General features: G+C 44.8%; 1 protein-coding gene across 11 annotated transcripts in view; it reads right to left on the reverse strand.

The window, feature by feature from the left end:
- LOC106589039 (protein 4.1) overlaps positions 1-22560 on the reverse strand; it is a 154346-nt gene that overhangs the window by 7099 nt on the left and 124687 nt on the right. For 7 of the 11 annotated variants that reach the window (XM_045709459.1, XM_045709462.1, XM_045709458.1 and 4 more), the window contains 4 exons: positions 10626-10754; positions 10214-10327; positions 4389-4469; positions 3752-3882 (listed from right to left, as the gene is read on the reverse strand). In XM_045709459.1, coding sequence (XP_045565415.1) covers positions 3784-3882; positions 4389-4469; positions 10214-10327; positions 10626-10754 — 423 coding nt within the window. In that variant the 3' untranslated portion in view covers positions 3752-3783. Of the gene's footprint in view, positions 1-3751; positions 3883-4388; positions 4470-10213; positions 10328-10625; positions 10755-20860; positions 22059-22560 lie in introns of those variants that run through there. The other 4 variants (XM_045709469.1, XM_045709460.1, XM_045709468.1 and 1 more) reach the window with 2 other exon arrangements.

Below are 22560 nucleotides of genomic sequence, written 5' to 3' on the forward strand. Positions count from 1 at the left end.
CATGTCTCCCTTCATCATGTCTCCCTTCACCATGTCTCCCTTCACCATGTCTCCCTTCATCATGTCTCCCTTCACCATGTCTCCCTTCACCATGTCTCCCTTCATCATGTCTCCCTTCACCATGTCTCCCTTCACCATGTCTCCCTTCATCATGTCTCCCTTCACCATGTCTCCCTTCACCATGTCTCCCTTCACCATGTCTCCCTTCACCATGTCTCCCTTCACCATGTCTCCCTTCACCATGTCTCCCTTCACCATGTCTCCCTTCACCATGTCTCCCTTCATCATGTCTCCCTTCACCATGTCTCCCTTCATCATGTCTCCCTTCACCATGTCTCCCTTCACCATGTCTCCCTTCATCATGTCTCCCTTCATCATGTCTCCCTTCACCATGTCTCCCTTCACCATGTCTCCCTTCACCATGTCTCCCTTCACCATGTCTCCCTTCATCATGTCTCCCTTCACCATGTCTCCCTTCACCATGTCTCCCTTCACCATGTCTCCCTTCACCATGTCTCCCTTCACCATGTCTCCCTTCATCATGTCTCCCTTCATCATGTCTCCCTTCATCATGTCTCCCTTCATCATGTCTCCCTTCACCATGTCTCCCTTCACCATGTCTCCCTTCATCATGTCTCCCTTCATCATGTCTCCCTTCACCATGTCTCCCTTCACCATGTCTCCCTTCATCATGTCTCCCTTCACCATGTCTCCCTTCACCATGTCTCCCTTCACCATGTCTCCCTTCATCATGTCTCCCTTCACCATGTCTCCCTTCATCATGTCTCCCTTCATCATGTCTCCCTTCACCATGTCTCCCTTCATCATGTCTCCCTTCATCATGTCTCCCTTCACCATGTCTCCCTTCATCATGTCTCCCTTTACCATGTCTCCCTTCACCATGTCTCCCTTCACCATGTCTCCCTTCATCATGTCTCCCTTCATCATGTCTCCCTTCACCATGTCTCCCTTCACCATGTCTCCCTTCACCATGTCTCCCTTCATCATGTCTCCCTTCACCATGTCTCCCTTCACCATGTCTCCCTTCACCATGTCTCCCTTCACCATGTCTCCCTTCACCATGTCTCCCTTCACCATGTCTCCCTTCACCATGTCTCCCTTCACCATGTCTCCCTTCACCATGTTGTTTACTTTATTTAGTCAATGCAGGACCACTTAGCATATCGTTTTAGGGTCCTAATCGCTTTAGTGTGGTGATTAGGGTGGCGACTACAACCATTACACTTAGGACTGGGCGGTATAACATATTTGACTATATACCGGTATTGATGCATGGACTGGTTTGGGTTTCTACTTTATCTTCTATAACGGTATTTGAATGTTTGGTTTGTTAAATGTGATGCGCCGTGTGTAATGTCAATTTTTATAGTTTACTTCACTACTTGAGTCATCTCTCTCTGCTCTCTCTCTCCACGCTTTCCACACAGACCAAGCCACGCACCCTGTCACTCAAGGAGCGCATTTGTTGTTTCTCGACCACGAGACACTTGCCTTGAGTCTGCATGGTCAATGAAGCACATGCAACAATGTTGATGACTACGACGTTGTTTGCACTTTGCTTCTTAGTATAAATCCACTGGCGTTCTATAACACGTTTTATTACATCTACAAACAGCTAGTCTGTCTTTTCTTAGCAAGTTGTGGCTAAGTCGTGTTTGTGCAAATGGTAATCGCTAGTTAGCTAAACATAGCTAGCTATACAGCCTAAAAATACAGCCTAAATCAGCATGTTTTTCTGTACAACATTATCTTCCAAATCAAAGAGGAATAGCTGAAGCATGAATATGTTAGCTACATGAAGTAGCTAAGAGAAAACATTTAATGTAGCCAAAGATTATAGGGTCCCCTAGGAAACACTGACCAACACTTTGGTTCCTACCCTGTCACAATAACTCCTCCCTGGCATTTTCATTCACTGTCATGTTAAACAACACTGTATTCAAAGTGCCCACTATTATCTTCTAACTATAGAATTAGAATAATCATTCTATTTTCATGATTCCAACAGTTCACTTAAGTATTTTGATATAAATTGCAAGTCAAATCACAATTACAACATTTGGTTAAAAATAAGGCCTCGATATTTTTTTGCCTAAATCGTGCAGCCCTAGTGTGGATATCATCTCAAACGAGTGCAGGAAATGCTGAAATTGATGAAAATGCTGAAAAAAATGTTTGGTTGAAGTTTAATTGAACAGTATAAAACAATCAATTAAAATCACTTACAATGTATGCGTTGCCACTCTAGGGTCACGCACAAAGCAAATGTATAACTTTTATTATTCAAACACTTTAAATATCCCGCCAAATACCGTCGTACTGTCAATAATGTAGGGTTAGGGGTTAATCTGGGGTTAGGGGTACTACTGACCTGGTTATAGGAGAGGTGAGCTGAGCCTGGGGTTAATCTGGGATTAGGGGTACTACTGACCTGGTTGTAGGAGAGGTGAGCTGAGCCTGGGGTTAATCTGGGATTAGGGGTACTACTGACCTGGTTGTAGGAGAGGTGAGCTGAGCCTGGGGTTAATCTGGGATTAGGGGTACTACTGACCTGGTTATAGGAGAGGTGAGTTAAGCCTGGGGTTAATCTGGGATTAAGGGTACTACTGACCTGGTTGTATGAGAGGTGAGCTGAGCCTGGGGTTAATCTGGGATTAGGGGTACTACTGACCTGGTTATAGGAGAGGTGAGTTGAGCCTGGGGTTAATCTGGGATTAGGGGTACTACTGACCTGGTTGTAGGAGAGGTGAGATGAGCCTGGGGTTAATCTGGGATTAGGGGTACTACTGACCTGGTTATAGGAGATGTGAGTTGAGCCTGGGGTTAATCTGGGATTAGGGGTACTACTGACCTGGTTATAGGAGAGGTGAGATGAGCCTGGGGTTAATCTGGGGTACTACTGACCTGGTTGTAGGAGAGGTGAGATGAGCCTGGGGTTAATCTGGGATTAGGGGTACTACTGACCTGGTTATAGGAGAGGTGAGATGAGCCTGGGGTTGATCTGGGGTACTACTGAGCTGGTTGTAGGAGAGGTGAGATGAGCCTGGGGTTAATCTGGGATTAGGGGTACTACTGACCTGGTTATAGGAGAGGTGAGATGAGCCTGGGGTTAATCTGGGGTACTACTGACCTGGTTGTAGGAGAGGTGAGATGAGCCTGGGGTTAATCTGGGATTAGAGGTACTACTGACCTGGTTGTAGGAGAGGTGAGATGAGCCTGGGGTTAATCTGGGGTTAGGGGTACTACTGACCTGGTTATAGGAGAGGTGAGATGAGCCTGGGGTTAATCTGGGATTAGGGGTACTACTGACCTGGTTATAGGAGAGGTGAGATGAGCCTGGGGTTAATCTGGGATTATGGGTACTACTGACCTGGTTATAGGAGAGGTGAGTTGAGCCTGGGGTTAATCTGGGATTAGGGGTACTACTGACCTGGTTATAGGAGAGGTGAGATGAGCCTGGGGTTAATCTGCGATTAGGGGTACTACTGACCTGGTTGTAGGAGAGGTGAGATGAGCCTGGGGTTAATCTGGGGTTAGGGGTACTACTGACCTGGTTGTAGGAGAGGTGAGATGAGCCTGGGGTTCATCTGGGATTAGGGGTACTACTGACCTGGTTATAGGAGAGGTGAGATGAGCCTGGGGTTAATCTGGGATTAGGGGTACTACTGACCTGGTTATAGGAGAGGTGAGATGAGCCTGGGGTTAATCTGGGATTAGGGGTACTACTGACCTGGTTATAGGAGAGGTGAGCTGAGCCTGGGGTTAATCTGGGGTGATCTCTGTTTCCTGGTGCACCACCACTTTGGTCACAGACATGTCCGGGTGCTGCTCCTTCGCCTCCTTGATGGCCTGTGCCAGAGCCTGAGAAGGGACACACACACACACACACACACACACACACACACACACACACACACACACACACACACACACACACACACACACACACACACACACACACACACACACACACACACACACATTTGGGAAGGTTCAATACATTGAGATTGATGGCACTAATAAAAAGGCTATACATACATTAAACACAATCACCCCACAGGCAAATACAGTCGCTAAAACCCACACGACTACAAGAGTTGGAAATGTTCATTACCCAAGCAAACACTCAACGGGGTACTACATTCGGACAAGCCTGCGTTTAGTTCACATCAACAAACAAGCTCTTTTCACTTTTTTTGATTTGATTTGCGCCACTAATACAGAGGACTGAAATGTTAGATTCTGTGTAATAGATCTAAACCAGATGAAGAATATATTGTTACTCCACTGAAGAGGTCTCTAACGGAATACACAGTAAGCCAGCTAGCACAGAGCCGGGGGCTAGAATTAGAAATCTGTCCCCCCACCTTGTCGTGATCAATCTCTGTGTCTCCAGTTATAACAATCCTCTTCTCAATGCGAGTCTCTGAGATCCCTCCTTTCACTGTCTGAAAGAGAGAGAGAAAAATAAAGAGATTGTTAAAAAATGGGCCAGGAGAAGAAAGAGAAAGAGAGAGAGAGAAAGAGAGAGAGAGAAAGAAAGAAAAAAGTTCACAAGGCATTAATGTTCAAACAGCATGATCAAAGGGCAGATTTTACCTGACAACATACTGCTAGATAGATACTGTATAGAGAGCAGCTTTGACCTGACAACATACTGTTAGAGGTACTGTAGAGGGAGAGCAGCTTTGACCTGACAACATACTGTTAGAGATAGTGTATAGAGAGAGAGCAGCTTTGACCTGACAACATACTAATATAGATATACTGTATAGAGACAGAGCAGCTTTGACCTGACAACATACTACGAGAGAGATACTGTATAGAGAGAGAGCAGCATTGACCTGACAATATACTGTTAGAGATACTGTATAGAGAGAGAGCAGCTTTGACCTGACAACATACTGCTAGAGAGATACTGTATAGAGAGAGAGCAGCTTTGGCCTGACAACATACTGCTAGAGAGATACTGTATAGAGAGAGAGCAGCTTTGACCTGACAACATACTGCTAGAGATAAACAGTATAGAGAGAGAGCAGCTTTGACCTTAGAACATACTGTTAGAGATACTGTATAGAGAGCAGCTTTGACCTGACAACATACTGTTAGAGAGATACTTTATAGAGAGAGAGCAGCATTGACCTGACAACATACTGTTAGAGAGATACTGTATAGAGAGCAGCTTTGACCTGACAACATACTGTTAGAGATACTGTATAGGGAGAGCAGCTTTGACCTGACAACATACTGTTAGAGAATACTGTATAGAGAGAGAGCAGCTTTGGCCTGACAACATACTGTTAGAGTTACTGTATAGAGAGCAGCTTTGACCTGACAACATACTGTTAGAGAGATACTTTATAGAGAGAGAGCAGCATTGACCTGACAACATACTCGTTAGAGAGATACTGTATAGAGAGAGAGCAGCGTTGACCTGACAACATACTGTTAGAGATACTGTATAGAGAGCAGCTTTGACCTGACAACATACTGTTAGAGAGATACTTTATAGAGAGAGAGCAGCTTTGACCTGACAACATACTGCTAGAGAGATACTGTATAGAGAGAGCAGCGTTGACCTGACAACATACTGTTAGAGATACTGTATAGAGAGCAGCTTTGACCTGACAACATACTGTTAGAGAGATACTGTATAGAGAGAGAGCAGCTTTGGCCTGACAACATACTGTTAGAGTTACTGTATAGAGAGAGAGCAGCTTTGGCCTGACAACATACCGTTAGAGAGAGCAGCTTTCACATGACAACATACTGTTAGAGATACTGTATAGAGAGAGAGCAGCATTGACCTGACAATATACTGGTAGAGAGATACTGTATAGAGAGAGAGCAGCTTTGGCCTGACAACATACTGTTAGAGATACTGTATAGAGAGAGAGCAGCTTTGGCCTGACAACATACTGTTAGAGATACTGTATAGAAAGAGAGCAGCTTTGACCTGACAACATACTGCTTGAGAGATACTGTATAGAGAGAGAGCAGCTTTGACCTGAAAACATACTGTTAGAGATACTGTATAGAGACAGAGCAGCTTTGACCTGACAAAATACTGTTAGAGAGATACTTTATAGAAAGAGAGCAGCTTTGACCTGACAACATACTGTTAGATAGATACTGTATAGAGAGAGCAGCATTGCCCTGACAACATACTGTTTGAGATACTGTACAGAGAGAGAGCATATTTGACCTGACAACATACTGTTAGATAGATACTGTATAGAGAGAGAGCAGCTTTGACATGACAACATACTATTAGAGATAGTGTATAGAGAGATAGCAGCTTTGACCTGACAACATACTGTATAGAGAGAGCAGCATTGCCCTGACAACATACTGTTTGAGATACTGTATAGAGAGAGAGCAGCTTTGGCCTGACAACATACTGTTAGAGAGAGCAGCTTTCACATGACAACATACTGGTAGAGATACTGTTTAGAGAGAGAGCAGCTTTGACCTGACAACATACTGTTAGAGAGATACTGTATAGAGAGAGAGCAGCTTTGGCCTGACAACATACTGTTAGAGTTACTGTATAGAGAGAGAGCAGCTTTGACCTGACAACATACTGCTTAGAGATACTGTATAGAGAGAGAGCAGCTTTGGCCTGACAACATACTGTTAGATAGTTACTGTATAGAGAGAGAGCAGCTTTGGCCTGACAACATAATGCTATAGAGATACTGTATAGAGAGAGAGCAGCTTTGACCTGACAACATACTGTTACAGATACTGTATAGAGAGAGAGAGCAGCTTTGGCCTGACAACATACTGTTACAGATACTGTATAGAGAGAGAGCAGCATTGACCTGACAAAATACTGTTAGAGAGAGCAGCTTTCACATGACAACATACTGTTAGAGATACTGTATAGAGAGAGGGCAGCTTTGACCTGACAAAATACTGTTAGAGAGAAATGTTCTTGCCCAGGGTCCGGACAGAATTTAGTGCGCAGACGACCGACCATGCACATTGCCACGTCCCATTGCCACACCCCATGCCACGCCCCATTGCCACACCCCATGCCACGCCCGCCACCAAGCCCATTTTTGATCCAGAGAACACCCTGCATCGTTAGAAATAATAATTTCATAATTATACATTACATTTCTTAAAATTGATCACAAGAAGCCAAAAACTAAAATCTACATTAAGTTAATGTTTTGTTAATTAATAATTAATTAATGTTTTGAAGAAGAGGGTATTATTCATCAAATTTGTACTTATTCTTTAGTCTGTGTATGTTTTCTCACCGCTCAACCCTTATGGCGGTCATGACCAATGTTCCCTCAAAAATGTTTTGCCTCTGAGAAAATTTCAGGTCTGCTGAGAGCACACTTCAAAAATGATGTGTAACTTCTGGTGCGTTTAGTGTGAACACTGAGGCTGTACCCGCTTTAAGTTACAGTTATAACATTGGCCAAGTAGGCTACTGTCGCTATTTGATCATAATGTAGGCCTACCAGAGAGGCTACCTAGGGTTGCAAAGGGTCGGAAACATTACGGAAATTTTCCATGGGAAGTTAAGCCCTGGAATTTGGGGAATTTTGCTTAACTTCATCAAAAAAGTTAGCTTATAACAGTGAACCTTTTTTGTGGAATACACATCAGGCAATTCTAGGTCTTGTGGTATATTTTGGTTAAACTATCCCAAATTCAATGGAATTGCATTCTTCCATCACATGTACAGCTGATTCTCAAGATCTTTCACACTAATGAGATGCTATTGAGCTCACACTACTACACTGTCTGAGCCAAGGACAACATGCTTTCTGGTAAGTTTTGATTACAATACTGGGTGGGGTGAATATATTTTATATGACATACATGATTTTTTGTTAACTAGTAAAATAGCAGCCTACAGCAAAGTGTGTTTAAATAATTTCTAACTTGTTAACAATTTCTGCTAGATAGTTTTAGGTTGCTTGAGCCTGCTAACTGAGGAGTGTAAATTCACCTGTTCCCATACATGTTTCATTTAAAACATTTATCTTACAAAGGAGTTGTTTAATCTGACTGCTTAACTATCTGTACATGGAATTGTATTCGTTTTTTTAAAAAAAATTTTATTCTAATCTCTACAGGAAAATGCCACGGGCACTATCTGATGTGTGGAGACATTTCACTGGGAGAGGGGGGTAAGCAGCCTGAAACTCCTGATTGCCATCCTGTCTGATGTTCAGACTTGCAGATGTAAGAGAAGAAATCCGTACTGCCCTGCCCACTTCACTGTTGCTCCAAACAGAGGAAACTGCAGTTCTGAAACACATCAAAAAGCGTGAAGACTTCTGCCTGAAGCCCATACACGCTGCAGCGTACATGTTGAACCCCAAGTATGCTGGCAAGAGCATCCTGTCTGGTGCAGAGATCAACAAGGCCTATGGTGTTATCACTACCGCATCTCGCCACAAAGTACACTTCCAAGCAAGGGCTTGGGGATGGAGATGCAATATGGCAGTCGTGCCAACATATGTCATCAGCCACCTGGTGGAAGGGACTTTGTGGATCTGAGGCTCTTTCCCCTGTTCTCTCCATCATCCTCCAAATCCGACCAACATCAGCCGCTTCAGAGCGCAACTGGTCCTTGTTTGGGAACACATACACAAAAGCACGCAACAGGCTGACCAATACAAGGGTTGAAAAATTGGTGGCTATCCGGGCAAATTTGAGGCTTTTTGAGCCTGACAATGAGCCATCCTCAACAAGGTTGGAAAGTGACAGTAAAGATGAGGCCTCAGAGTGGGATGTTCAAGAGGTGGACATTGAGGAGGTCCAGGGAGAAGACATGGAAGCCTGAGAGGAAGACAACCAAAGCTTTAGTTTCTAGACTATCATTTTACAGAGATGCGATGGATCATTGGGATCATTCAATATTCCCTTTCTTTTGTTGTTCAGTGAAATCATCCCATGTGAAGATTCAACTCATTTAATTAAAGTTCAATTCGTAACTAAATTGTTTTTTATTTCTTTTGGAAGGATTTAATCATTTTCAATTATGTCTACTTATGATAAGGTATAAGATTTATGTTTCTGTCTCCGTATGATATGGTAAATATATCCAATGTAAAAAACATCTACATTTAAATGGTATTAATATTAATTTGCATATATTTTCGTTAATTCCCATATATTCCCGTTAATTCCCATATATTCCCACGGAAAGTTTCCACCTCTGAATATTCCCCAAAATGTGCAAACCTATGGCTACCATCAAAAACAATGGAGAAATTGCATCCCATAACATTTTACCATGGAAATAGCTGTTCTATCATTCAGCCGACAGTAGCAGCCAACGTGTGGTGTTCAACGTAGACCTACATTCCATGAGTCTGAAAAAAACATGCAGGGCTTGACATTAACCTGTTGATCCACTTGTCCTTCAGACAAGGAGGTGACTGGAAATGTTGTGGTGTTTGATGCAAGAAACCACATTATTATCCCCATACCACTATTACAGAGAATCAAATGTTACCCTCTGCCTATTGGCTACTTAGCTTATTCAAGCCTGTCCATTTAGGAAGAAAAAAAAAAAGCTCTTTACCTGACTCGCTTTTTAAAGATGGCTAGAAATGCACACGTTTTGTGCTCTTGTAGGAAGTAATCACTCCTCCATTAATGATTAGCTATAACTGGGCTAATAACTCACTGACTAGCAAAGAATATGAACAAATGTGTTCAGGTGGTTACATGTAGCTCACGCTACTCACGACCGCACATGCTGTAAACACAGTCCAGTTCAAAGTGAATGGCACAGATCCATATAAGGCAATGGTCTATTTGCATACCTTAGCTCTGATTGGTTGTGGCGCACCGGTCTATGTATAGTATGGGCCTGAGTCGTGCCTGTCAATGCAATAGAATCCTACTCCGATGCGTTCTGCCTACAACAAAATCTCTTGCATAGTTCGTTTTGTTTCGGTATGTTGCATTGAAAGTGGCTAATAATGCATTGATTCGATCACAATTCCCACAGTAAAGGGAAACTTTGAGAGTGTTAACTAAAGGGGAAAACTAGAAAGTTAAGTGAAGTTCAATGCTTCTCTGCGTGGGCTGATATTTCTTCTGCGCCTCAATTGGTGGTTCACAAAGCAAAATACGTTCGGAATTGCTGTGCTAAATTACTCAAATCTAAATCATCTAGCCAAACTGATCGTAGACCAGGAAGCCCAGGACGTACCTTGGTGATCTGAGTGGTGGTGGTTGTACTGACTGTCTCTGAGGTGATGGTCTGGGCACTCAGCAGCACTCCAGAGTCCCTCTCTGCCATGCTGTCTACGGGCTGAAGGAGACACTATGTTAACACAAGGGGGAGAAAAGGGGTTCATGTAGGATTACGTTATCTACTGGCTGGGATTAAGACAAAAAACAGACTCATGTTCATTAGGCACCAAAAGGAAGAAAACACACTGAAATAGGACTTGTCCAATATGAAATTGCTTGTTTTCATTTTCCGTTGCGAGACCATTAAAAAAAATTAAAAAATCCCGTTGGGTACCCTTATGAATACGACCCAGTTCACTGTTAACACAAAGTCATTGGGTTAGTAAAGGGTTTTATTTAAGAACTACATTTCTAACGATGCCTCTCACCTGCGCTGACTCGTAGGTAATGGTCTTGGTCTCAGTGTGCACGATGGGGATCTCCTTGTTATAGACGTCTCCTCGTAGGGAGTTAGACACGTCTGAGATGGTGATAGTCTGTGTTTTCACCACGTTAGACTGTGAGGAAAGAGGGAAAATACACACGGTGAATATTGAGTTTGTCGTATATATTATCTGCCTTCAGAAAGTGTTCACACCCTTTCACTTTTTCAGCTTGAATTTAAAATGGATTGAGATGTCTCACTGGCCTACACACAATACCCCATAAGGTCAAAGTGGAATTATGTTTTCAGAACTTTTTACAAATTAATAAAAAATGAAAGGTTGAAATGTCTTGAGTGAATAAGTATTCAACCCCTTTGTTATGGCAAGCCTAAATAAGTTCAGGAGTAAAAATGTGCTTAACAAGTCACATAATAAGTTGCATAGACTCATTCTGTGTGAAATAATAGTGTATAATACTCCATCTCTGTACCCCACACATAAAATTATCTGTAAGGTCACTCAGTCGAGCAGTGAATTTCAAACACAGATTCAACCACAAAGAGCAGGGAGGTTTTCCAATGCCTCGCAAAGAAGGGCACATATTGGTAGATTGGTAAATAAACTACAAAAACAGACAATGAATATCCCTTTGAGCATGGGGAAGTTATTAATTACACTTTGGATGGTGCATCAATACACCCAGTCACTACAAAGACACAGGTGTCCTTCCTAATGCAGTTGCCGGAGAGGAAGGAAACCGCTCAGGGATTTCACCATGAGGACAATGGAGACTTTAAAACAGTTACGAGTTTAATGGCTGTGATAGGATAAAACTGAGGAAGGATCAACAACATTGTAGTTACTACCTAATACTAACCTAAATGACAGAGTGAAAAAAAAGGAAGCAGTGTTTGCAACAAGGCACTAAAGTAAAACTGAAAAAAATTTGGCAAATTAACTGTATGTCCTGAATACAAAGCGTTATGTTTGGGGCAAATCCAATGCAACACATTACTGAGTACCACTCTTCATATTTTCAAGCATGGTGGCTCTGCATCATGTTATGGTAATGCTTGTCATCGGCAAGGACTAGGGAGTTTTTTGGGGGATAAAAAGAAACACAATGCAGCTATAAGCACAGGAAAAATCCTAGAGGAAAATCTGGTTCTTTCTGCTTTCCATCAGACACTAGGAGATTAATTCACCTTTCAGCAGGACAGTAACCTACAACACAAGGCCAAATATACACTGGAGTTGCTTACCAAGACGACATTGAATGTTCCTGAGCGGCCTAGTTACAGTTTTGACTTAATCGGTTTGAAAATCTATGGCAAAACTTGAAAATAGCTGTCTAGCAATGATCAACAACCAACCTGACAGAGCTTGAAGAAATTTAAAAAGAATTAATGTGCAAATATTGTACAATCCAGGTGTGCAAAGCTGTTAGAAACTTACCCAGAATGACTCACCGCTGTAATCGCTGCCAAAGGTGATTCTAACATGTTTGACTCAGGGGTGTGAACGCTTATGTAAATGAAATATTTCTGTATTTCATTTTCAATATATTTGCAAAAAGAATCGAAAAAAATATGTTTTCCCTTTGTGATTATTGGGTATTGTGTGTAGATGGGTGAGAAAAAGAAAAAAAATCATCCATTTTGAATTCAGGCTGTAACAACAAAATATGGAAGAAGTGAAGGAGTATGAATACTTTCTGAAGGCCACTGTATCAAACTGCTTTTTTAATCTATCAGAACCCACTATACTATGACATAGCTACTATATGCAGCATACATACATTGAATTAATATGTTTTTCCTCTATACTGTATTCTCTCCCAACCCATCTAGATTCACTATGACCCATAGATATAGAACCCTCATAGTGTGAAGTACCGCCTGAAAATACTAGATAGATCATAGCATAGATATAAAATTCATACTTTTTGACTATCCCCTATTCACACTATGTGACTATCCCCTATTCACACTATGTGACTATCCCCTATTCACACTATGTGACTATCCCCTATTCACACTATGTGACTATCCCCTATTCACACTATGTGACTATCCCCTGTTCACACTGTGACTATCCCCTATTCACACTATGTGACTATCCCCTATTCACACTATGTGACTATCCCCTATTCACACTATGTGACTATCCCCTATTCACACTATGTGACTATCCCCTGTTCACACTATGTGACTATCCCCTATTCACACTATGTGACTATCCCCTATTCACACTATGTGACTATCCCCTATTCACACTATGTGACAATCCCCTATTCACACTATGTGACTATCCCCTATTCACACTATGTGACTATCCCCTATTCACACTATGTGACTATCCCCTATTCACACTATGTGACTATCCCTTATTCACACACTGTGACTATCCCCTATTCACACACTGTGACTATCCCCTATTCACACTATGTGACTATCCCCTGTTCACACTATGTGACTATCCCCTATTCACACTATGTGACTATCCCCTATTCACACTATGTGACAATCCCCTGTTCACACTATGTGACTATCCCCTGTTCACACTATGTGACTATCCCCTGTTCACACTATGTGACTATCCCCTGTTCACACTATGTGACTATCCCCTGTTCACACTATGTGACTATCCCCTATTCACACTATGTGACAATCCCCTGTTCACACTATGTGACAATCCCCTATTCACACTATGTGACTATCCCCTGTTCACACTGTGACTATCCCCTATTCACACTATGTGACTATCCCCTATTCACACTATGTGACTATCCCCTGTCTATCCATTCCTGATGCTGTAGGTGTGGCTCTAGCCAGACAGGGGGTCTCAGACAATCTACTTAAGCTAAAAGTAGAAGCACGTTTTGCAGCTTAGGGGTTGGAGACAGGAGAAACTGTTGCAATCACTTGATATAAGCTTATTCCAAATGATATTTGATTTCCCAGCGAGAAAACTCATTATTCTAAATCTATAAATAAAATAAGATCAAAAATGTTTTTTTTTTCTAAACAAAAACAAACAATTAAGTTGAGGGAGAAAACTTGTCAAGATAGAGACAACTGTAATTGCGTTGTTATGAAAAAGAGAGAGAGAGAGAGAGAGAGCTCCCCAGAGGAAGGGCTGCAGCACAGCGACAAAACTGCATCCCAAATGGCACCATAGGGCTCTGGTCAAAAGTAGTGCACAGGGTATTGTGGTGACATTTGGGACTCATCCAATGTGATAAATCACTGTAAAGTAACTAGACTATCCCCGTCGGGGGTCCAGCTGTGTGCTTTTCATAATAAGAGCGCCTCTCAGGGGTCCAGCTGTGTGCTTTTCATAATAAGAGCGCCTCTCAGGGGTCCAGCTGTGTGCTTTTCATAGTAAGAGCGCCCCGGCCTCTGGGACGACGGAGAGGAGGACCAAGCCCGCCACAGGACCCTGGCAACCAGCCACGCCAAATATCCACACACCAGCCTTCAGATATGCAGATTATGCAAAATCAGAGGCATCAAAAATTACTTTAATTTAGCTTTTAAATCTTTCATCTCAAACTCTTTGCCAGGGAGGTAGGGAGGGAGAGACAGAGAGGGGAAGGAGAGGAAGAGGAAAAAGAGAAACAGAGAGAGAGAGAGAGAGATAAAGAGGCAGAAAGAAGAAAGAGTGAGAGAGGGTGGTAGAGAGAGAATGAGAGCAAGAGCACGCCCGCAAGAAAAAGTCATTTGATTTAGTCCACATAGTCAAGTCGGATATAATTTTGAGCCCATGAAAGGAGCAGATATGTGATATGACAGCTATAGCAGAGTGCATGCTGGACTGGACATCTGTTCAAATCAGGGCAATCTTCTCGCTGTGTAGTCCTTTTCAAAGTCAAGCTCGCCACATGACAAAACTAATAATTAGGGAGACCTAATTTCTAGGCCTAGTTTCCTTCCTGGAGTTAGAGACCAAGAGAGTGAACTAGAGGGCCAAAATCAGAATAGGAGGGTTTAGGGGTGTTCCCTAATTAGCAGCAAAACATACAACCCCCCAAAATGTAATAAAAAAAAACTGTGGAAAGAGTGGATATCCCGAATTAGAGAGAAGATGAGAATACACTCTAAAAACAGACAGACTCCGATCATACATTCAAAATGAATACTTCCTTGACTTCTTAGCATACATGGGACACCACAGAATGAAACAGAACAACAGTAGTAATATACAGTACCAGTCAAAAGTTTGGACACACCGACTCATTTGTCACGGATCCCTCCGGAACTTTCATTACGCACACCTGTTCCCTATTCCCACTGATTAGTACCCGTATAAGTGTGCCCTTTGGTTTCCATTGGGCTGTTCCATTAGTGTTACAATGTGCGTTGGTGCGTGTGATTACCTGTGCTGTGTGTTTTGGCTTCGTTCCATTGTGTATTGCGCAGATGATTACGGGTCTCGTCCCGTGTGTTAATCATTGTGCGCTTGTGTTATTTATTCAAGGTATTCCTCGCTCTTTTGTTTGGGTTTCAACCCTGTGTTTTTTGTTACGTGTTTGTTTGGTCTTCGTTCCCATGTCTTTACACGGCACGCCGTAATTTGGGTAAATAAAAAAAAAAATATTACGCATTCCTGCGTCTGTCTCCCGGATCATTCATATCAAGCGTGACACCATTCAAGGGGTTTTCTTTATTTTTTACAATTTTCTTGGGAAAGGGAAAGGGGGGATACCTAGTCAGTTGTACAACTGAATGCCTTCAACTGAAATGTGTCTTCCACATTTAACCCAACCCCTCTGAATCAGAGAGGTGCGGGGGTGGCTGCCTTAATCGACATCCACGTCTTCGGCGCCCGGGGAACAGTGGGTTAACTGCCTTGCTCATGGGCAGAACAACAGATTTTTACCTTGTCAGCTCGGGGATTCGATCTAGCAACCTTTCGGGTTACTGGCCCAACGCTCTAACCATAGAGAGGCCATAAAAGTGTTCTGATTTATCAGCATCCAAATCCTGAGTCTACCCGTATTAAGAGGAACAAAACAAGCCCCACTTAGCCAACACCAGAGAGACGTGCTATTAAGTCTATTCATATTTAACACAATTTCATTTGTCTGTTTCACTGTACAATTAAATCACCTGGAATGTAATGTAGCATATCTGAAGGCTGGTGTGTGGATATTTGGCGAGGCTGGTTGCCAGGGGCCTGTGGCGGGCTTGGTCCTCCTCTCCGTCGTCCCAGAGGCCGGGGCGCTCTTACTATGAAAAGCACACAGCTCGACCCCTGAGAGGCGCTCTTATTATGAAAAGCACACAGCTGGACCCCTGAGAGGCGCTCTTACTATGAAAAGCACACAGCTCGACCCCTGAGAGGCGCTCTTATTATGAAAAGCACACAGCCGGACCCCTGAGAGGCGCTCTTATTATGAAAAGCACACAGCTGGACCCCTGAGAGGCGCTCATATTATGAAAAGCACACAGCTGGACCTCCAACGGGGATAGTCTAGTTACTTTACAGTGATTTATCACATTGGATGAGTCCCAAATGTCACCACAATACCCTATTTAGTAAAAGACCAAGACCGTATTACGGCAAGAACAGCTCAAATAAGCAAAGAGAAATGACAGTCCATCATTACTTTAAGACATGAATGCCAGTCAATACGGAAAATATCAAGAACTTTGAACGTTTATTTAAGTGCAGTTGCAAAAACCATCAAGTGCTATGATGAATCTGGCTCTCATGAAGACCGCCACAGGAATGGAAGACCCAGAGTTACCTCTGCTGCAGAGGATAAGTTCATTAGAGTTACCAGCCTCAGAAATTGCAGCCCAAATAAATGCTTCACAGAGTTCAAGTAACAGACACATCTCAACATCAACTGTTCAGAGGAGACTGCGTGAATCAGGTCTTCATGGTCGAATTGCTGAAGAGACTTGCTTGGGCCAAGAAACACGAGCAATGGACATTAGACCGGTGGAAATCTGTCCTTTGGTTGGATGAGTCCAAATTTGAGATTTTTGGTTCTAACGGCTGTGTCTTTGTGAGACGCAGAGTAAGTGAACGGATGATCTCTGCATGTGTGGTTCCCACCGTGAAGCATGGAGGAGGAGGTGTGATGGTGTGGGGGTGCTTTGCTGGTGACAATGTCTGTGATTTATTTAGAATTCAAGGTACACTTAACCAGCATGGCTTCCACAGCATTCGGCAGCGATACGCCATCCCATCTGGATTGCGCTTAGTGGGACTATCATTTGTTTTTCAACAGGACAATGACCCCAAACACCACCTCCAGGCTGTGTAAGGGCTATTTGACCAAGAAGGAGAATGATGGAGTGCTGGATCAGATGACCTGGCCTCCACAATCACCCAACCTCAACCCAATTGAGATGGTTTGGGATGAGTTGGACCGCAGAGTGAAGGAAAAGCATTATTTCATAGTTGTGATGTCTTCACTATTATTCTACAATGTACAAAATAATACAAATAAAGAAAAACCCTTGAATGAGTAGGTGTGTCCAAACGTTTGACTGGCACTGTATGCCATTTGTAAACACATCTAAATGACAGATTCAGTACAGATAGATAACTAAAGTAAGCATGCCTGAATAGATTTATTTTACAGTCGCCAAATGACTTTCACCTTTAATTATGGTTTAAGTAAATCCTCATCGACTCTGACTAACATTACGATATTAAGAACAAATGTAATAGTGAATTATATAAAACAACACATACTAGATCAATATAGAGATAATTGCTTTCCTACGGGAAGTTTCACAGTGAACATAATAAAAACATCTATCTTTCTAGCGAACCAAGTTCCTATAATAATAACAACATTGTGTGTTATAATAGTCATATACACACTTATCTACACACACACACACACAAAAACACACACTAATACACGTGTACTCACATGCACATAGTTATTGAATACACTTCCACCACCAGTCCATTGGTAAACAATACTTTCCCAGGGTATTTCTAATGGCAACATTAGAGAGAGTACACATCTCAAATAGCATTTCAATGGCTTTAGACTCCATCCATGAGTGGTGGTATTTCATATAGGAAGACATTCCAAAAGTCTCTAAACTAGTCAAGAGTTGACACATACGGTATCTTCAATCCAAACTCACTAGTTAGAGGAATAATCAGCAAGTGGGTTGATACATATTATTTTAGTTTAAAATCAGTCTGATAAGTAAAACAAAATCCTCTCTCTCTCTCGCTCTCGGTCTCGCTCTCTCGCTCTCTCTCTCGGAGCAGGCAGTGGGCAGTGATTGTTAATTTAAAGCAAGCAGAGGAGGAAATGGCAGGCCACCATCATTTTTGGTTACCGGTAGTGATGTCAGTCAGTTTAACAAGTGAGCCAAGTACACCATCTCTGTGTCTCAAATGGCACCCTAGTCCATATTTAGCCCAATGCTTTTAAAAAGTAGAGCACTATATAAAGAATAGGGTGCTATTTGGAACGCAAGCCATGTTTTTAGGAGTGCAACAACAGCAACGTGGGTTTAAAGGGCATTTCAGTTACATGAGAGACCTATGGTGATAATAATAATAACTCATGTGTTCTTCTCTTAAATACAACCTGAGTGTTCCGTCTACCCTGTCGGTCCTGTTTGTCCTGTCCTGTCCTGTCCTGTCTCTGTCCTCCTGTCTCTGTCTGTCTGTCTGTCTGTCTGTCTGTCTGTCTGTCTGTCTGTCTGTCTGTCTGTCTGTCTGTCTGTCTGTCTGTCTGTCTGTCTGTCTGTCTGTCTGTGTGTCTCTGTCTGTGTGTCTGTGTGTCTCTGTCTGTGTGTGTCTCTGTCTGTCTGTGTGTCTCTGTCTGTGTGTGTCTCTGTGTGTGTCTCTGTCTGTGTGTGTCTCTGTCTGTGTGTGTCTCTGTCTGTCTGTGTGTCTGTCTGTCTGTGTGTCTGTCTGTCTGTGTGTCTGTCTGTCTGTCTGTGTGTCTGTGTGTCTGTCTGTGTGTCTGTGTGTCTGTCTGTGTGTCTGTGTGTGTCTCTGTCTGTCTGTGTGTCTGTGTGTCTGTGTGTCTGTGTGTCTGTCTGTCTCTCTGTGTGTCTGTGTGTCTGTGTGTCTGTCGCTGTCCTTCAACAGGGGTACTTCAGTAAGGGGCTCTCTCTCTCTCCACCGGACCGGCCAGTCACTGGGCTGTTCAGTTCATTAGAGGGCTCTCTCTCTCACCGGACCGGCCAGTCACTGGGCTGTTCAGTTCATTAGAGGGCTCTCTCTCTCTCCACCGGACCGGCCAGTCAGATAAACACCAGCCAACACAGGGTGAAAAACATGACCAGCAGTCCAGACATGAGGGAGAAGGAGACGTGGGACGGTTGGAGCTGGAGCATGGCTGGGTACAGCTGGCAGGCTGAGGGCCCCCCTGCCCTGTCCTCCTCCTCAGGCATGTCGATAGAGACCCTCAGAGCGTGCCCTTGGCCCCGAGCCTCCTCCTCCTCCTCAGAATCATCAGAAGTATAATCTTCTTCCTCCTGTAGATAGTGGTGTTTGAGGAGCGGTGGTCCCCCGGGGGCTGAGGAGGCCTGCTGTTGCTGTCTCAGTAATCTTACCTGGTATTCAAACAGAGGACGCTTCCCTCGCTGTGTTCAGCAACGGGAGACCAAGAGAGACAGAGAACAATGAACAGACGTGGGGGAATGGCCAACCGACAGGCAGGAATTAGGGGAGGATGGGAAGAGGGCAGGGAGTCTGTTAGGAGGGGAATGGACAGGGGAGGGAGTGGGTTAGGAGGGAAAGGGATGAGGACAGGGCAGGGAGTGGGTTAGGAGGGGAAGGGATGAGGACAGGGCAGGGAGTGGGTTAGGAGGGGAAGGGATGAGGACAGGGAAGGGAGTGGGTTAGGAGGGGAAGGGATGAGGACAGGGCAGGGAGTGGGTTAGGAGGGGAAGGGATGAGGACAGGGAAGGGAGTGGGTTAGGAGGGGAAGGGATGAGGACAGGGCAGGGAGTGGGTTAGGAGGGGAAGGGATGAGGACAGGGAAGGGAGTGGGTTAGGAGGGGAAGGGATGAGAACAGGGCAGGGAGTGGGTTAGGAGGGAAAGGGTTGAGGACAGGGCAGGGAGTGGGTTAGGAGGGGAAGGGATGAGAACAGGGCAGGGAGTGGGTTAGGAGGGAAAGGGATGAGGACAGGGCAGGGAGTGGGTTAGGAGGGGAAGGGATGAGAACAGGGCAGGGAGTGGGTTAGGAGGGAAAGGGATGAGGACAGGGCAGGGAGTGGGTTAGGAGGGAAAGGGATGAGGACAGGGCAGGGAGTGGGTTAGGAGGGGAAGGGATGAGGACAGGGCAGGGAGTGGGTTAGGAGGGAAAGGGATGAGGACAGGGCAGGGAGTGGGTTAGGAGGGAAAGGGATGAGGACAGGGCAGGGAGTGGGTTAGGAGGGGAAGGGATGAGGACAGGGCAGGGAGTGGGTTAGGAGGGGAAGGGATGAGGACAGGGAAGGGAGTGGGTTAGGAGGGGAAGGGATGAGGACAGGGCAGGGAGTGGGTTAGGAGGGGAAGGGAGTGGGTTAGGAGGGAAAGGGATGAGTACAGGGCAGGGAGTGGGTTAGGAGGGGAAGGGATGAGGACAGGGCAGGGAGTAGGTTAGGAGGGAAAGGGATGAGGACAGGGCAGGGAGTGGGTTAGGAGGGGAAGGGTTGAGGACAGGGAAGGGAGTAGGTTAGGAGGGGAAGGGATGAGGACAGGGGAGTGAGTGGGTTAGGAGGGAAAGGGATGAGGACAGGGCAGGGAGTGGGTTAGGAGGGGAAGGGATGAGGACAGGGCAGGGAGTGGGTTAGGAGGGGAAGGGATGAGGACAGGGCAGGGAGTGGGTTAGGAGAGGAATGGACAGGGCAGGGAGTGGGTTAGGAGAGGAATGGACAGGGCAGGGAGTGGGTTAGGAGGGGAAGGGATGAGGACAGGGCAGGGAGTGGGTTAGGAGAGGAATGGACAGGGCAGGGAGTGGGTTAGGAGGGGAAGGGATGAGGACAGGGCAGGGAGTGGGTTAGGAGGGGAAGGGTTGAGGACAGGGAAGGGAGTGTTTTAGGAGGGGAAGGGATGAGGACAGGGCAGGGAGTGGGTTAGGAGGGGAAGGGATGAGGACAGGGCAGGGAGTGTTTTAGGAGGGGAAGGGATGAGGACAGGGCAGGGAGTGGGTTAGGAGGGGGAAGGGATGAGGACAGGGCAGGTAGCGGGGTAGGAGAGGAATGGACAGGGGAGGGAGTGGGTTAGGAGGGAAAGGGACAGGGGGGAGTGGGGTAGGAGGGGAAGGGACAGGGGGAAGGAGGGAGGTGGGGGAGTAGGTAAATGGTGGAAGGTTGTAAATGAGGGCGGAGGGGAAGAGTCTCCTTCAGTTCTCTCTGAACTCTGACATTAGTGAGTGGTGGGTCCCATCACTGAGCTTCAGCCCGACTCAGACTCTCGGTTTCTGGGCAGTGAGAGTTAGGGTCCAGGGTGGCCGGACCAGGCCGGACCAACCTCCAGGGAAGCGGTGGCAGCAGCAGCAGCATATTTGGGACTGGAGAGTTTTTATGGGGCTCTGCTCCTCCATGGCTTGGGTTAGATTGGATGGCTTGGGTTAGATTGGATGGCTGGGGTTAGATTGGATGGCTGGGGTTAGATTGGATGGCTGGGGGTTAGATTGGATAAAGGCCTTCTCTGGCAGGTAAAATGCTAGCTAGTGCAAACCGTTTGTTTGGCAGTGCAACGTCTTGGATCATAACACCGTTAGGCGGAGAACCACCATAGAAACTGGCTTGGTGCAGGTTGGCTAGACCACAGTGTTCCCTCCTCCTCACTGCCATCTTACAGCCAGTCAGTCAGTCAATGAGCCTGCCTTAAAGAGATGAGCTTATCAGAATACATTCAGGTCTATTGGGAATTGGGATGCTCATATTTGGGATTTGTTTGGTAGTGTGTTCATGAAGATAGAAAAAGACATCTGAAATGTTTTACATACAATATCAAGTCAGGTAAGACTGCTTGGTAAATCACCAGACTAGTGTATTATACTGCAATTGTATATGTATTTTCTTTGTGATATTTTAGAAACATGATAATCTCCATTGATATAAATTGTGCTATAGGCCTATCATTTACAATTACCTATACTCAATAGAGATTGAAAGTTAAGATTATAATTATTTTAGATTTGTTTTTAAATGTTCTGAGGGAAGTACTTAGTATTCTTCAGGTACATAGGCAGGACATGAGAAGGGTCTGGAGCAGGCAGGATACCCAGGTAGCTGGAGGCAGCTTCAAGTCTGGGAGTAAAATAGTTTTTTCAGCCCCATGGCAGTAGAGGAGTGAGGGGAAGGGAGCGGTGATGCTCGGTGACCCAAGGCCTGAACACCTCTCTGGGTCTCCGGATCCTCCTCAGGAGAAGGGGGTGGAGGTAGAGGAGGAGGTGGTGGAAGATATGGAGGAGGAGGGAGTGGATATGACTGTGGGGCAGGGCACGACTTTGAAAGGAGAGGAGGAGGAGGAAGACGAGGAGGAGGAGAGGATTGAGAGACGACACAAGGGGGGGAGAGAGAGAGAGAGAACATAAAACAACCAGTGAGGGAGGAGGAGAGACAATGAAATGAAGAGGGGGAGGAGGAGGTCAGTTTGTTGTTGTTGTCGCTGTTTGTTTTTTGGGTTGTTTGCGTGTTTAGTTTTTTGTTCTTCAGTCTCTCATCACTATGTCAGACATCATCATCATCATCATCATCATCATCACTGAGTCATGCAGCTTCACTACTATCGGGTAAACCCAGCCATGCGATTTGATTGACAGATCAAAGCAGGAAGACAAAAGCTGGCAGCAGCCAATCATGGAGCGCAGGCAGTGGTGAGGGGGGAGGGTTTGGGAAAGGTTAGGGGGTGTGGTTTGGAAGGGGCATCTATTAAAGTAGGTCGTGACAGGGCCAGGGGTGGGAGAGCGCAGTCCTGCTAGTGTTCTCTTACTGCAGCCCAGCCCAG

Source organism: Salmo salar, chromosome ssa27 (assembly GCF_905237065.1).
Source record: "Salmo salar chromosome ssa27, Ssal_v3.1, whole genome shotgun sequence".
In the NCBI taxonomy this organism is placed as follows: Eukaryota; Metazoa; Chordata; class Actinopteri; order Salmoniformes; family Salmonidae; genus Salmo; species Salmo salar.